General features: G+C 38.5%; 1 protein-coding gene across 1 annotated transcript in view; it reads left to right on the forward strand.

The window, feature by feature from the left end:
• The window catches only part of LOC115782933 (cadherin-4-like), a 267,755-nt gene that overhangs the window by 180,678 nt on the left and 69,087 nt on the right, over positions 1-17,990 (forward strand). Inside the window, exon 5 of the mRNA XM_030733471.1 lies at positions 15,818-16,015. Coding sequence (XP_030589331.1) covers positions 15,818-16,015 — 198 coding nt within the window. The remainder of the gene's footprint in view (positions 1-15,817; positions 16,016-17,990) is intronic.

Here is a 17,990-nt window from a genome sequence, read left to right on the forward strand (position 1 = left end):
TTTGCATCAAACAGAATGTATTTTAACTGTTTTCTGTAGCTTTCTTCTCTTTAAAAGCTTTAAACAGACACTCTACCCCTGAATTTGATCTGTCCACTGCACAGAATGAGCTGTGGTGGCTCAGACTGCACTAATGGCATACCTGCTCAAACTTGTGCATGGATTGAATCAAAATAGTGTTAGTTCTAGTTAGTTTATTGCACTTAATTTTGAAAGGGACTGTGCACAGAAACAGGAACCACTGAGAAATGCCAATATTTGGCCTTCAATTGTCAGCTTCCAGGCAGAGTAAAACTTGCCCTGCAGGTGGCTAAAATCATAAAACCAAATAAATGATAATGCTACGTTAGGGTTACGCAAGTGCAAATGCCTGCTAACAGCTTTGCATGCAAGTGTCTTGGCCAGTCATAGTTAGCGTTGTGTTTACAGCGTGCTTTCACTTTATCCAAGAGGGCAAAAAAAAAAAAATCTCTCATTGAAAATATTTTCCCCTTCATCCACTTCTAGATGATATAAAACCAGATAAAACATTTATATTAGAGATGCATCGATTGCAATTTTCTTGGCCAATTCAGATTTCTGATCTTTAGCCTGGCTGTTTTGAAGAAAAAGTCAAGTTATTGTCAAAGCGTTGGCCATAACTCAAGAATGTGATCTAGAATGGTCAAATTCAAACCATAGATGCATGTACTAAAAACCTCGGACAAGTTCAAATCTCGGTGACCTTGACGTAACGGTAAAGGTCATGGGTCAAGTTTTCTGAAAATCTTGTGAATGCCTGTTTAGTGACAGATTAACACACCTTTTGTTCACATGGTTGTTTTCTAACACTTATGACAATTTAAATGTACTGCAGATATAAACCCACAGTTGGCAAACTGTTTATTACATTTTATCTTTCTTTTTTGCGGTGGAACAAAACTTATTAAAAGTCATGTTTACACTTTTGATGATAGTTTATTAATTCTGGCCGTTTCTCAATACTCAAGTACGCAACTTTGTACTTGCTACAGCTCCAGTGTTTTTACCACCTTCCCTCTTAATTTCACTGTGATTAATATGTACAATGGAAATTGCCCACGATACACCTAATTACTAGAGTTCTTTAAAAAATATATTGTTTAAAAAAAGTGTTTTAAGCACTTTGGCAAAATGCTCGACTATAAAAAGACCATCAGTGTGAAATCATTTGGAAAGATTGCAGCAAAGACTGGACTGATTTTTTAGCTCATTTATAAACAGTGAAGTTTTTACATGTGAACAGGAGATCAAGATAAAACCAATAAAAGATTTCCATCATGTCAGCAGGGTTCAAATGTGAGTTTCTCAGTGGTTTGCCATTGGGGTTTTATTCTAGAAAACAGAAGCGAATTGAAGAGATGGCAATATGTTCGTCATAGAATCAGAGACAAACAGAGAGTGGGATATCTGTGTAAGAATGTGTGTTGCTGTAGCTCTGAATAGATTGGTCTTTACTCACTGTTGTAATTCACGCTGGCTCATTCACTGGACAGAGTTTCAGTATTGTCAGTAAAGTGTCAAAAGGTCAAATGAATGCATTTTTACATAATTTTCCACTGAGTCAATTAATATGTATATCCTGAGGAGCAAAGACTAGACAAACAATCAAACAAGATGGTCAGAGGTCAGAAATATGCTACAAGTTGTAACACACATGTATGAGGACAGCAGGAGAAAGCAGGATGCTAAAACAAAATGTGATGTTTCATTATGGAAATGGTGCTTTGTGGTGTGCTCTGTTGAATAATAACTTCCAGATGTCTGGGTAGCCAGGGGCTGGCTGATATCAAAGCATGCAGGGTTATGGGGAGGCAGTGGTGTGGAGGGGAAGTGCTGGGACCACCGCCAGCTGGCTAAGGCTGATGGCACCAGGGCTTGGGGGGAGGGGGTGGGGGTGATAGTTGGGGTTGGGGTGGGGGGGCATCTATTTCACACTCAGTGACTCCTGTTCACATAGCATTAGAGTGCATAAGCATGTGTATCTGGTATGTGTGTGAGAATGTTATTTTATTGTGGGAGATTATGTTGGATCAAGTGAGAATTATGTAAATTTTGCGTTAAATTTTCATTGCTGCGTATGCTCTAGGTGTGGTTGTTTCTTTGTTTGGCACCTAAAGGTTTAATCTGTGCAGTGTTGAATGCCAGAGAATGTGTGCCCCGTCTGTGTTGTATTAAGGAAAATAACAAAATCTCTAGAATCTATAAAGATTTCATTAAAAATTCTACTAACTCCAGTTGCTCCTTATCCTCCATCTTTCATAAGAGTTTGAATAAGTGAGCACATGTCTCTGCTTTTCCTATGTTTTTTAAATCTGTTGCATCACCATCCCGTAATTTTTCTGTGTGCATATGAGTAAGAAAGAATGAATTGGGGCTGCAGTTTGATTACCATGGCTAGAGAAAAGCCTGCTTAAGCCTTTTGCTGCAGTGATGGGCAGCGGCCTTTCTGTGTCACTTTTTTTGTTTTATTTCTGTGCATCTTTTTCTCTCTACATTTCTCCTGAGGGAACTCACTAGTACCTGTTAGCATGTCTAGATGAAAGGATCTGGAGCATGACTTATTTAGGCAAAGGGAGGTGAGGAGGGTCACATCTGCTTCTGACGACTGACTCCTCATCTCCCTCAATCCATCCCAAACATGTCTTTTTCCATCTCTGCCTCCCCTCACTGCACTGGTGGGATGTGGGGCAGTTATCCCCTGCAGTCAACCCCACGAAGCTTTCCTCTCTCTGAAGAAAAAGAATACATTTGTCCAGGCCCAACTCACATCTGTCTCATTTCGCTCTGCTGACAAACCCTGTTTGTGCACATGGGCATGTTATGCTTAGCAGAAATTAGTTTCTTGAATATGGGCTGAATGCAAAGGATCACACAGAGTTTCTGGCAGAAAACTATTTTGGCCCAGCAGATGAGACAGAAAACTGTGACTGAAACCCCAGTCATGTTTCACTGAACTACACAGCACAGGAAACATAGAATATGATAAAATGTGTTTCTAGGACTAGTCTGTCTCTTGCACAGACGGATGACACAAGAGAAGGAGAGTAGACTGCTGGTTCTTTCTTTTTTTGACTGTGAGAATGAGAACAAGCTGAGCAATGATAATCAGGATTTTGTCAGTTCCAGTGGGTTCTAGCACCCCTGTTGGCCAAAATAGGACATGCTGCTGTTCCTAAACTGGCAACTGGAGACAGAGAGGATTTAAACATGTTATTACTTTGAATTTTATTTTATTATTCAGTGTATATTTAAAGTCATCAGTACGTACAATTTAGTCTAATGGATTCAAGAGGTCAAGTCTTTGACTGGATTACACAATCCTTCACAGTGAGTGCAGTTTCCCAAGGGGTGAGTAGTTGATGTTGAGAGTTGAAATGTGGATGTGGATGTTTAAATTGCCTTTTTTCTGATTATATTAAAGACATAATGGATTAAAAGGTAAGACTGGAAGTTTGTGCTTGACCTTGAAAAAAATAGAAATTTTACCACAAAAGATCTTGCAGTGAGATTTTTTAATTTTTATTTTTTTGCAACCTGTTGTATAAGCCTCATCTCTATATAACTTTTTTTTTGCTGTGAATACTTTTTGAAACTTTTTTGTTTCTTTCTTTGTTTGAATCTACCACTCATACATCAGTAATGTTCCCAGTGCCAAGGACCGGCTATGTGACACAGACAAAGGAGGGCTCAAATGCAGGACAGGAGTAAATTTAAACTCAGCTAAACTCAAACATGGAGACCGGGACTAAGAAATGGGAACTTGACACAGAGATGAGCCCAGGACTTAATGGAAATACAAAAGGGAATAAACAACCAAACAACAAAAGCAGGCGGGGAACTAAGGGCACAAATAACTGGGGACATAACTGAATGAGGAGACAAGATAGCTAAAACAGGGACAGCAGACAACCACAAGGACAGGACACAGAGAGACGAACAGACATGGAGATGGAGACAGAAACACAAAGTTGGCAGGAACACTCAGGAAATATAATAAAACAGCACCCATGAACAGAACCAAACCAGAACCAATAATTAGGAACAAACACATAAAGAAACAAACAAGGAACCACAATAAAAAGATCCAGGGATCATGACACCCAGAAGCTGATGTTTTTAGCAGAAAACCCAGTGTACGCTTGCCCATTATCCAACAGCATAAAGACAAGGTTTACAGCAATCTATTGAAGATAGTGTAGAATTCAGAAAAAGAACTCAGGAGGATTACTCTCAGGAAGTGGTAGAAAACGAAGGAGGTTTCTCTAAAATATTACACCTGATTATTTTGGAAAGAATTTGTTTTTGAAATTCTGATTGAAATACTTTAACAGCTGCTTTTGTCCTCCTTAGCAGAGGACATTTTGTATCAGATGAGTTATTTATCCAAGTGAGCATGAATGAAATGCAGTTCAGTTCACGAATTGTGTGACCACCTCTTTAAAATCTCAATTTTTGGCAGTTTCCTGTTTTAGAGCATTCAGGGGTGTGTTGACATCCCAGCAAATTCACCCCAAGGTCAGACTGTGCAGTGTTCAAAGAACTTGCAAAAAATCCAAGAGCTACTCATCTCAGACTCTGCAGTTAGCATGGTAAAAGTTCATGACAGTGCAATAAACAGAACAAGTATGGCTTGTTTGGAAGGGCTACCAAGAGTCTCTTCTTTCTAAAAAAGAACATGTCAGCATGTCTTAGGTTTGCAAAATTTCCACCACAAGACCTCAAAATTTCTGGAACAATGTCCTTGCCCTGGACAGATGAGATCAAAGTGAAGATGTTTGGCTGTAATGCACAGCACCACGGGCTTGATTTGTAGCAATGGAATCTGGGTACCTTGCAGTCATTGAGTCATCTGTCCAACAGTGACTCAAACTGGGTAACAGGATAATGATCCCAAGCACAGCAGCTAATCAATAAAAGAATGGCTGAAAAAAAAACAAAAAAAAAAACAAGGTGTTGCAGTGTCCCAGTCAAAGTCCGGACCTCAACCTGATTGAAATCCTGAGGTGAGACCTGAAGAGTGGTGTGCATAAATGAATGACTGCAAACCTCAAAGAACTGAAGCAATGGTTTAAAGAAGATTATTTTAGCTTGTTTTATATAGTCTGTTAAACTAAAAAAGTGTGGGGAAGTGTGGCAGTGACGGGATGCCATTGGGGAGGCGATGGAGAGCTCTACTTTGCTGCTTCAGCTGTCTGAGCAGGGCCCACTGTGGCATACTGAGGTCTGAAGTGCTGCTGAACTCTGCTCACACGGGATTGGATCCTGGTATGGACAACAGGCTGCTTCACAGCATGGAGGATGTTTTGATTTGTTGATATTTTGCTGACTGAGCTACTTCTTGCCTTACACGATCCAAAGATGATAGACAGCTTTTATTTCTGCTTTCTCTTAGTAGACTGAATGAAACAACAGAGTGGAACCCCCCACAGTCAAAGGATCTCATAACACTCTTCATTTTTTTTTTCTTTTTTCTTTTTAATGATTCAGGTAAAATACTCCTACACGCTTCAGTTTTATGCTTTATGAAAAAAACACGTTAATTTGTTTTTTTCCCCACACTGGAGGTTTGAGCATCCAACTTCTAAATTTTGGCATTAACACTGTTTATTAAAATCACAAAGAATGCAAAAGACTTGCTTTAGTGAAGTAAAAGCAGGCAGATCTGTCTGACCTTACCCTGCTTGTGCCTATTAAATAAATGCCACCATATTCAAATTTGAGAGTGGTGTAATTTAAGCACGTTGTAAATATTATCAGTGGCAATTCTAGAGCCTGTTTAATATTTACATTCTCATGACTTGAACTTTGTGCTGGAGCCTGCACTGGCTACTTGGGTTTTCACATAATGAAAATATACAGTTTTGAGTATCATAAAACCACTAGGCTTACACTACAAATATGGACTCCAACCACCCCCCACCCCCACCCCCACCCAAATTTCACTCTCCAGATCACTTTAAAATCTGATTATTTCAGTAATAATGTCAAAGACCGATTTGACTGCTTATGAAGTGTTAATACTGTAACTACTACCGTCTACATTCTTTCAGTCTGCTAGCAACTCTAACAAGTCGACTACTGATATCCTGGCCATTCACTGTAGAAAACACCTTTTCTACAGTTACTGCTTTACGCTCTGACTCTCAGCCACACACACTCGAATGGGTCACATCATAGCCAGCAGAGCTGACACTCCAAAATGTTCTGCTAACTACTTTAAGTTAACTAATGTTAAATGTCAAAGTAAGCAAAATAAATAATGCACACTAAGAAATAGAGGGACAAGAATGGACCTAAAAAGGTACAAAGGCTTTGTCGCTCCAGCTGTACCCTAGTGGAGTTCAACATTGTACCTCTGAACCTCAGAATACTTTTGTGCCTTATTGTCTGCACCTTTGAAAGAACATTTCTGTACCTGTAGTGACAAATATGTACCTTTATATACAGATACAAAACTGTACCCATTAAAAAGGTACAAATTATGTACCTGATAAGGTACAGCTTAAGCGACAAAGCCTTTGTACCTTTTCGGTCCATTCCCGTCCCTCTATTTCTTAGTGTGTGTGATGTCGGTGCAAGTTATGTTACTCAAGTGTTTCTTCACCACAGTTAACACTAGACTAGCAGCATTTATTTAATTAGTCTTAAATTCAATAATTAATTTTGCTCCACTCACCACTGTTTTGCTTATTTCCTACTCTTTTTTTTTTCATTCTCTTCATTTAGGTGGAATGGTTTTGTTGTCATTAGGTTTGCTTAAACAGAATCATGTATTGCACTTGCAGCTGGAGTGAGTGGAATCAAGTGGGGCTCCCTTAGGGGGTCAAGTCTCTCAATCTTTGAACATTGCATTGGCAGTGTTCAAAGTTTGTAGTACCTTTTGTAGCATGTCTTTGGACTGGCTTCCTCCCACAGTCCAAAGACATGCAGTTAGTGGGGTTAGGTTCATTTGTAATTCTAAATTGTCCATAGGAGTGAATGTGGGTGTGATTAGTTGTCTGTCTTGCTGTGTTAGCCCTGTGACAAATGTTTGATCTGTTCAGGGTGTACCCTACCTCTCACCTTATGGCAGCTAGGATAGGCCCCAGCCCCCTACATTGCATAAGTGGAAAAAATAGATGGATGGGTGGGAAAAAAAGGATGGACAGTTTGTTACACAGGAGCCATCAAGTTGAGTTCCCTCACAGAAAAACTTTAATTCATCTTCTCTTAAAATTTGAATATATTTATTGATATTTCCTTGTCATTATATTTTCATTTTTTAACTTAAAGTCCGTGCTTGTACCATTAGTACATGCTTAAATGTTTACCACAAAGAATATTGCCTCTATATAATAATTTGTACTTAATAAAAAGTTTATTTATTATTTAATTGTTTGGGGTATGTGCATTGTGTTGGCAAACTTCAGGCTTCACAAAAGTGGTATTTCATTTGAAATACACAGTGGCACCTTTTCCTCAAGGGTATTTAAGGGGCCATTTCATCCAAATTACCAGAACTTACTCTGCTCTTAAAAACCTATGGCAGTACCTCTGATTCAAAGTGATCCCTCCGCTCTGACATGCTGTGTGCTGAGTCAGTCTTTGTTGGAGTGGCAGCCTCTAGGAACAAATTATATGTGGTTCATTCCCATCTACAGCTTACTGTTATTGCTTTTAAGAAATTTTGTAAGCCATTGTTTCACAGCTTAAACTTTCATTAAACATCATAAAGTGAGATATGTGAGTGGGAGTGGGAGAATAAGCAGCGGCAGTAGAATGAGTTTGTGGGTTTGTGTTGTCTTCAGTTTTCTGAGCCAGCAGGTGCCAAAGGTGGAAACTAAAAGGGGAGCTAATATGGGAGTGAATATAGGACTTAACCATCATCAGGTGAATGGGCATATGACTCCAAAAGAAAGGTAATATCGGCCCTTTTAAGTTTAGCGTCTTTTCACACAGATGTGGGAAAAATTTTGCTAATGCACAGTGTTTTATAATGTCAACCATTTGAGAGCAGTAATTTTGTAGCCTTTAGATGAAATGTTTTCTGCAGTGGGCAGCAGAAGCAGCACATCCTGTCTTTCTTTGAATGTGAAGATGGTCTCCTCTCCTACCATAATCTTTCACCTGTGTAACAATCCCTCCTTTTACGCTATTACTTAAAGTGCCCTGGATTTCACAGTACAAGATGTCTGAAGCATAGCACTTGGTTGATGAAACTGAACATGACACCTAAGCCCATGCTCCTCCACACCCCACACCCCACACCCTTACCCACCCACGCAAACACATACACACCATATGCCAGGTTGCTTGACACATTTTCTTTAAAGCAGCCTTAAAAGCTTTTTTTCTCGGGCGTCCATCTAATGAAGTCAGCCTTGAAAGCATTGTTTCCGCTGGCAGATACAAACCAACCCTCTGAGGGACCTTGACCAGGCAAGAACAAACAGAGACAAAGAAAAAACACTTTTTATAGACTGCATCATACAGGACCTTCAACTTTCAATATGTGCCAGAAGCCATTGCCATCTTCCAACACTGTAGACCGCTTCTGTGTTGTATTTTATTTTTATTCTCAAATGTCAACTGCTGGGAGAAACTGTAAAGCTGTGCATTGCATAGAAGTAACATAAAGCAAAAAGCTAGATGAAGGAATAATAGCACTGTTCACCTTTTATGTAAATATATGGGACCTAAACCTCTTCTTATATTTTTCACAAATTATTTATGAGGCCAGATTTTTTTTTTTTATATAATGACTTGAACTCCCTACCATCACACATTTATTCCCATATTTCAAATATAAAATAAGTAGCTACATTTAGTTAAAAACACACAAGCATCACAGATTTACCATACTGTTATTTCAATAAGGAGAGATCATTCGGAAGAATTAATAATTTATTGAATTCAATTACACTATTTGGCCCATCATGGCAGAATGGAGCCCCAGGAGATAGGAGTTAGGGCAGGACCCCCAGAGTCTAGATGCTGTCGGTGGTGAAGATGAAGATGGAGGCATGGATGGAGCAAAGAGTGACTTGGGTGAGGTGGACATTGGGACTAGGGGGGTTGCACAAATGAGTCTGCAAGGGAGAATGACAAGTAAGTGGTGAGATTTAAAGTACACAGAGTGGAGGCTGATTGGATTGAAGAAGATGATTGGACTAGAGCAGTGATGTCATCTTTGAGTTTGACAGCATGTGAAAATGGAAGTGACGTGAAGAATAAACTTGCAGCTGAACATCCAGGAAAGCAGATGAGTGACTACAGATCTTCCACATGGAACTTGCACATAAGCTTCATTTACGTGCATGGCATGTATTCTGCAGTCTCTTGTGAAACATATATTAAAAGTAACCTACCAATAGTACATAAATGTAAAGACATATGTAGACAACACACACATACTGTATATACATGCAACAAGCATATAGAATGGACAAGTATTTTCCACTGTCCTTGTTCTTCACACTTCTGTCATCTCCAGTAAGTTTTTTTTTCAATGTCTTGTCTTGCATTGCTGCCCATTCTTTGTACCACAGTGCTGTTAAAGTGCACAGTTATGCACAGCAAAACTATAATAGTTTCAGCATCACCGCCATTCAGCATTTCATTAACAAACTGTAAAAAGTTGCCACCAAAAAAAAAAAGTCACACTAATATTTCATTGGACCACCTTTAGCTTTGATTACGGCATGGATTCGCTGTGGCATTGTTTTGATAAGCTTCTGCAATGTCACAAGATTTATTTCCATCCAGTGTTGCATTAATTTTTCACGAAGATCTTGCAGTGATGATGGCAGATTCTGACCACTGTGCAAAGCCTTCTCCAACACATCCCAAATATTCTCAATGGGGTTGAGGTCTGGACTCTGTGGTGGCCAATCCATGTGTGAAAATGATGTCTCGTGCTCCCAGAACCACTCTTTCACAATTCGAGCCCGATGAATCCTGGCATTGTCGTCTTGGAATATGCCCGTGCCATCAGGGGAAAAAAAAAATCCATTGATGGAATAACCTGGTCATTCAGTATATTCAGGTAGTCAGCTGACCTCATTCTTTGAGCACATAATGTTGCTGAACCTAGACCAACTGCAGCAACCCCAGATCATAATCCAGGTGGCGACTTTTTTTTGGCCAGGCAGTGTATGTTTTATTTGTTTGTGTTTTTGACTTTTTTAACCACATTAAACTATAATTATTTCTGGGCCAACCCATTATTATATAACATTCAGTCACATGCATACGATCACTGAAGGCTAGGCTGGATAAATATTTAATAGCACGTAGTTAAATTGCAATCACTGGTGGATATATATTGTATATTGCTCTCAGATTAATAAACATACCTCCATAACAAATATTTTTTAGTAATTATTAAACTGCAGTTTGATTTAAGTTGGCTCACACAGACACAAATAGTAATTATAAGATTCATTAACATTATTGCATTTGCCATTACTTTCTCTCTATGTTTGTCCTGTTTATATCTCTTTTATAATTTCAGTTTTCTCATGGTGTACATTTGAATGGGGTAACTGTGCGTGGGCTACCCTTTACAATTAAACATCATTTAATTTCCTCCTTTAGTGATCCTGGAGGAGACATGACAAAAACATGAACCGCAAATTTGTCGGAGCCTGCTGGTATAAGTGTTTGTTAGGTAAAGCTTTGTTCAGCTGTTTTACCTGCTGGTGCACCATCAGCCCCATACAGCCCAGTGCTTGAGGAATCCATGTTATTGAGACAAGCTGTCAGCACCTACTGACTGGGGGGAGACAGAGAAAAACAATAACACGGCAAGAAGAGGGCAGAGGGGAGCACGAAAGCTAGGGATAGCTCAAGGGACTGTGATTGAGACAGAGTGCAAGTGATGCATAGCTTCAGCTATGATGTTTGTGACTGAATTTTTGACATGTTTTACTATCTTGTAACCCTGAGCTGTGTTAGTAAACTTACTACTGAAAAATTCTGCAGATAGCCAGTTTAATATTACTTTTTGCCTCTGGAACAGAAAACATGAACTGGTAAACCTGAAGTTGATAAATCGTGAAGTATAAAGCAATACTTTAACAGGAGGAATAATATATTTAATATTTAATATACGGAAGGACTTATGTGTCTTAACTAGCTGAGCAATACACAATAAAAGCTCTATGACTGTAATTTCAACATTTGCTTGTTTCTACAAATCTTTAAAAAAAAAAATTGTAATAAAACAGTTTTTTGTTTACTCAATCATTGTCCATTCACCATCATGTAGTTTGCAGTATTTCCACACAGACATTATTTAGATATCTGATGTGCTTCATAACAACAGCATTTGATGTAGCTGTTGTGACTCATGGATGAGTTAATGTTCTTGAGGACATTGAAAATTGGCTCCTTTCACATTTGAGCTCCTTATTTGAGCATCTTTCAAAAAGACAGGTTTGTGGTGGTCATTTCTCTCTGCCTGCAGGGATGGTGTGAGAGAAATGTATGATGCAAGCATACTGTATGATTGAAGTGTGTGTCTGTGACTCAGCTGTCATTGTCTGCTGAGAAAGGCTGTAAATCCAACTTCAGACATGCTCTCTGTTAATAGGCTTTTTATACCTGGTATTAATGACAAAAGATATGAAGTTTATAGTCTCTTTCACATATATGCACACGTGCATGCTCACATAGAATTAACATAAGTTCTGCCCTGCTTGAGTATAAAATGATGGCATAAAGAGTTGCTCCAATAATATTATTCTGACAAGGAATTTAGCATTTTTGTAAGAGCTGAGATAGCCTTTTACCATTGCTGTATATCATTGTTTGTTAGTTAAAAATTAGAAGTTTTATTGACTAGTTCCAGTTCAGTAGAGGAGCCTGAAAGCTAAAGGCTCTGCCTCCCAGTCTACTTTTAAATACCCTAGAAACAGCGAGTAAGCCTGCAGACCAAGAGCTCTCTTGGGTTAAAATAAGATGGGGCCTGATTATTCAAGACTTTGGGTGTGGGGAGAAAGATTTCAAATTTACTAGAATTTGGAGTTTTTAGGAAAACCTAATAATAATGAATTACAATAGACCAGCCTATATGTAATAAATGCATAAACTAGCTTTTTCAGCATCACTCTGAGAGAGGATGTTTCTTTCTTTTTTTTCCTTTTTTTTTTAAAGCCTGTCATGTCTGCCAGTTTTCACAATCATAATCATGATCTGAATGCATTGTTGTACCAAACATATTTGCTTTTACAAGAAGAGCTCTAGAGAGAGAGAGAGAGGATGTTTCTAATTTTAGAGATATTGCTCAAATGCAAGAAAGCAGTCCTACATGTTTGTTTAATATGCACATTGAAGGATATATCCTGGTCAAAAATGGCTCCAAGATTCCTCACTGTGTTACTGGACTCTAACATAATGCCATCCAGAGTAAGCATCTGGTTAGACACCATGTTTCTAAGATTCTATGGGCCGAGTACAGTAACCTCAGTTTTATATGAATTTAGAAGCATGAAATTATAGGTCATCCAGGCCTTGATTTACTGTAAGACATTCCTGCAGTTCAGCTAATTGGTGTGTGTCATCTGGCATCATGGATAGATAAAACTGGTTGTCATCTGCATAGCAATGAAAATGTATGCTAATAATACTGCCTAAGGGAAACATATATAATGTAAATAGCAGTGTTTTAGTCAAGACCACCTAACTCGAGACCAAGTCAAGACCAAGACCAGAGTGTATTGAGACCAAGACAAGACCAAGACTTTTAGGGTTCCAGACCAAGTTCAAGGGAGGGCGAGATCGAGTCAAGACCAAGACCAGTGCCCCACGCTACACGACACAATAAAATGTGAAACATGATCAAAATCACTTCTCAAATTGATCTGAAAGATCCACATTCCCATAAAAAACTTAGATAATAAAACACTTAGAGCTGAAATAAATTTAACCACCTGGGTGACTTCGATCATTTATCACAGAATGTAAAACAATTATTCATAGTTCATCACAATAGTCTTTAATTTTATCTGCCTTTCATAAACAATACATAAAGTTATGTTGTTTGTAAACCTACAACATCTGTGTAAAAATGGGTGCCATTTTAAAACCACATAGCTAAATGTGTAAAACTGAAAAAATGCCAATCATTGAGAGTAAGAACTAAAGCCACAAGTTTCTCTCTTATACAGATTAAAGCTGCAGTATGTATCTTTTATTAAAAAAAATCTGTTTTTTACATATTTGTTAAAACTGTCACCATGGTATAGTATGAGACAGATAATCTGTGAAAAAATTCAGCTCCTCCACCTCCTCCCTGAGCTACTATTGCCATCTGCAGAAATGCACCGCTCCTGGTTGTGTACGTACTGCTCAATGTACTAATGGCGGAGAAACAACTTACTGTACCATTCCAGGAAAACTCTTTATCTGCTGTCATCGGTGGCCATGCTAACTAGCCTGAGCAATCATGACAGGCTCTACTGTCAGGGAGAAGCTGTAGAGTAGCAGAGAGCAAGGGGGAGAGTGTGAGCAGTGCATACACAAGCATGATTTACAGTGCTAAGACCCTCCTCCTGGCTCTGATTGGTTGTTTGTGACCGAGCTGTGTATTTCTGCAGTACTGGGAGCACTGGGAGAAAGCAGAATCTTTTTTGGATTTGAATCAGTACGTTTTGAATCTAATAAAAGCAAGGATGTTAACAAATAAATTGGACAATATTTTGGCAATTTAGTGATATTTCCACAGTTGTGGTCTTGACTGGTCTTGAAATAAAATCCTGAGTCCTCAATGTCCGAGACCGAGACAAGACCGAGTACAAATGCGGTCCAAGACAAGACTGAGACCATCAAAAAGTGGTCTCAAGACCAAGACCAGTCTCGAGTACTACAACACTAGTAAATAGAATAGGTCCTAGCAGAGAAACCTGTGGAACTCCATAATTAACCTTAGTGTGTGAAGAAGACTCCCCATTTACATGAACAAATTGGAGTCTTTTAGATAGATATGATTGAAACCACTGCAGCACAATACCATTAATACATACGGCATGCTCTAAACTCTGTAATAAAATATTATAGCCAAGAGTATCAAATGCTGCACTGATGTCTAGCAGGGAAAGCACAGAGATGAGTCCACTGTCAGAGGCCATAAGATCAGTTGTAACCTTCACTAATACTGTTTCTGTACTGTGATGAATTCTGAAACCTCTTCAAATAAGCCTGATCTCTGCAGATGATCAGTTAGCTGTTTTACAGCTACTCTTCGGAATACAGGAAAGGAGTCTGGCCTATAACACAGCTGGTTCAAGTGATGGCTTTTTAACCCTGTAAAGTAATTGCAAGAAAATTATCTTTTTTTCTTTTTACTGGAGTGTTTGTTAAACCTTCTGACATAAAAAAAACCCAACAAAAAAATTATCAATTTGCATATTTGAGTTTTAGTATGCATCTTTTTGATACAGGAAAAAAATCACACAGATGATGTAAAGGTCTCAAAAACTCACAAAAATATATCAAATATGATATACTTGGCATTACAGGCTTAAGTAATGGTTTAATTACTGTCACATTAAAAACCTGTGGTACATACTCTGTAGATAGAGATTATCAACAATATGTACCAATTGTTTCTGGAGCTTGAAAAAGGCGACTGTGCTTCTCTAAGTTCATCCGAAAGGCTTCTTCAGTTCTCGAAGCCTTTCGGATGAGAGGTGAAACATTTTCAAGAAACTTAAAGAAGTCCAGTCACCTTTTTCAAGCTCCAGGGACTACTATGACCTGGATGAATGAGAACCTACACAGACAAATATATACCAATGACAGTATGTTACTGTCATTAAATTTAAAATAAGTATGTATTTTCCAAAAAAGAAAATTTGTATATATTTATAATAATTATAATATACTATTTTCAATGAATTTGTGTTTATGTTTAACACAGGATCCCAAATTTTGAAATCAGAGTTGTAGAACAACATGCAATATCTTTAAAAGTTGCTGAAAAAGGCATACAGGAACTCTGCTAATGCTCTGAATTCAAAGCAAGTTTGATGCATTAAGGTAACTTTACACACCATTTGGCACATGAAATTTTCATGTGGTCTGCCAGAGAGTCCTACTACTGGTAATTCCAGCATTACAAAAGCTCAATGCTGTATTTTTTTTTTTTTTTTTTAAAATTGTGTTTAAAATATTTTTGTTGTATTATTGGCAACAAGGTTTTTGGATGACTTTGCTCTTTTTCCAAGCTGCCGTATCTAGAATTACTTGCAAAAAGACTTGTTAGTGCACAAGTGAACAACTGATTTACCGAATAATGAAATGAATGGATGATTGATCGTGTTTGTGACTGGGTCAATTAGGTGTTTCAAAATCATTGCATTGTGCACTTTTTTCCATAGCAACTTAAACCATTCTCTACAGAAATACTAGTTAAAAGACAAAGAGTAGATCCCTCATTATATCTAGTATTTGTTTTTATACAAAAAAAACATCATCAGTTAAGATGGCAAACTGTCATCTCAGCTGATGAGGGTTATTAATGATTGACCACTGCGACCATAGCAAGCTTTCAAAAAAAGAGTCTGGCACTCATGGAATGTGTCTTAACACACAGCTAATTGTGAACTGTCTAAAAAACAAAAGCCTTGACATTTTATTAGCGAAATAATTAACAGGAATTCAAAGTTTACAGGGATGTTAAATATATATGTTAAACTTGATTAGCGATCTAAAAAAAGTTGTTCTTCTTTTTTCTGTGAAATTCTGCCTCGCCTTTGCCATCACATCAGTTCCTGTTACAGCCTCCTAAATAAAACCTTGTTATGTTGTCTTTAAGGTCACAGAGGATGAAAGGAAAGTTGCTGGGAGAAAAGAGAAGAAGGAGGCGGTACAAAAATCACCTCCTGTCATCATGTTCCCAGGGTCCGGTCTCGACAGTACCAAGGGTCTACGAAGACAGAAGCGGGACTGGGTAATCCCACCAATCAATGTGGCTGAAAATTCTCGAGGACCGTTCCCTCAGATGCTTGTCAGTGTAAGTGACAGATTTGATTGGCCGCATCACTGATGTGTTCTGAAGTTACAGCTGGGATTTCTTGAGGGCATTTAACAAGTAGCGCTGATTGGGGATATGTGTAATGGATGGTGATAACAGAAATACATTAGCATAACTAGTTTGTTTGCCACATCCGTGCAGATGATTATGCTGTGTTCCCCTGATGCAGTTACAGCCACAATGTTTTACGGTATTTAAACAGCCCTGATTGACCCTGAGAAGTTTTCCCTTTAGACAAAGAGCAGGCTCGGCTAAACAGCAAACTCTCCCACACTGTGAGGTCCCATAGGGTCACAGTAAAGCTAATGATTGTTTATTGCTTTTTTATGCATCTTTTCTTTCATTTATCAGGTTATTTCAGAAAGGTTGCTTAAGGTTCATTACTATTTTTATAACTGTATAACAATGCAATTTGTCACAGAAGTCTTACTGAAGCCTCTTGTTAGATATGAAAAGAAAGCATGAAATCCTGCCATTTTCAAACCCAGAAGAGCAGAACAGCAGTTCTAGTTTTTTCCCCCTGTGCTCTAATAGGATGTTGGTTTAGAACTTTCTCTAAATAAATCAGATGTAAAAACATGAAGTGTGTATAACCATTTCTAAAGCACTAAGAATATTAACACACTTGTGCCCTCCTTTAGCATTCAAAATTAGAACGTGTCAACAGCTGCTGATCGCAAATTTCATTTCTGCAAAACAGCTTTTTTTTTTTGATAAGGCTACAATATATAAGGCACAGTATGTTGAAGGTTGGAGGCTGAACCTGTACACCTGTCGAATAAATGAATAAATAAATGTTTAACTTGTTGTGCGAAGGCTTGAGTTGCAAAAGGTTTAAAATTCAGAGTTTCTGTCACAGCAGAATGTGTGGTTTGACTCGCTCATAGGAAAGCCCTCGACTTTAAGATTGTGGTGCACGCTGTAATTCATCAAAAAAGCATTCCACGATACTGCTGCTTTATTCGCTGCTGTTTCTTTCCTTCTCTCTTTATCTAGCCATCAGCTTTTCCTCACTGTTTACAAAACTCTCACAGTTTATCTCTTTGGGGTTTTAAATTGTGCAAAAGAAGCATATTTTTCCTATTGTTTCTGTTCTTTGTTTTTCAAGAGGGTTTCATCCAGTCCCCAGGGAAACGCCTGGGGAGCTACTAGAAGGAAAGTTTTTTTTTTTTTTTTTTCTGTTTTTATTCCATAGTGAAACAAAAACATCAAGTCAAAGAGGAAGGAGTTTGTAAGTCTGAGTTTTGGAGTGAGTGCCTCTACAGCTGGAGTGTGTCCCATCAGCTTGGCACAGTGGCATTCTCATCTGAGCCTGCTGAGCCCATGAGTAGTGCTAACACAGCAATAAACTGGCCAGACAGTTTTTTTCTATTTCCGTGAGCTGGTCAGAACCATAGAGAGAGACAGAGGAAATGGGGAGGGGAGAAGAGAGAGAGGGTATCAAAGGAACATTTGGAATCATAGTTTGCAGCCAAACACAATTCACTTTGTGCGGTAAATAGGTCCGTCAGGGGCTGGTGGATTGCTGAGAGCTGAGCGTTTCGAGCAGAGGAGAAGTGATGCGTGTTGATGCCTCTGTTGGACTCTCAAGCTCCCGTCTTTCTCTTTAATGATGACTGGAGGGCAGGAAAGGCCATACTGAGAGCTAGAGATTTTAACAAGGACACAGGGGTGGACAGCATGGGGATAATTTTGCCATAGTTTTTGTTTATCTGCTTAGTCCTTTCTAATAACCTGCTGTGTCCTCTGTTGAGAATTCAGGCTTTTATGCATGTTTATTTTCCCTCAAAACAACAAAAAAAAATGTAAGTAAAAATACATATCTTATTTAATTTTAAAAAAAAGTCTCAAAGAGCTTGCAGTCTTTCTGTCTCCCTTCAGTTGTGCCATTACTCGGGGTTCTGTGCGCTTTGGCTGTGTGATGCTTCTTCTAATGGCCTGTGAAGTCAGTCTC

Source organism: Archocentrus centrarchus, chromosome 7, assembly GCF_007364275.1.
Source record: "Archocentrus centrarchus isolate MPI-CPG fArcCen1 chromosome 7, fArcCen1, whole genome shotgun sequence".
NCBI classification, from domain to species: Eukaryota; Metazoa; Chordata; class Actinopteri; order Cichliformes; family Cichlidae; genus Archocentrus; species Archocentrus centrarchus.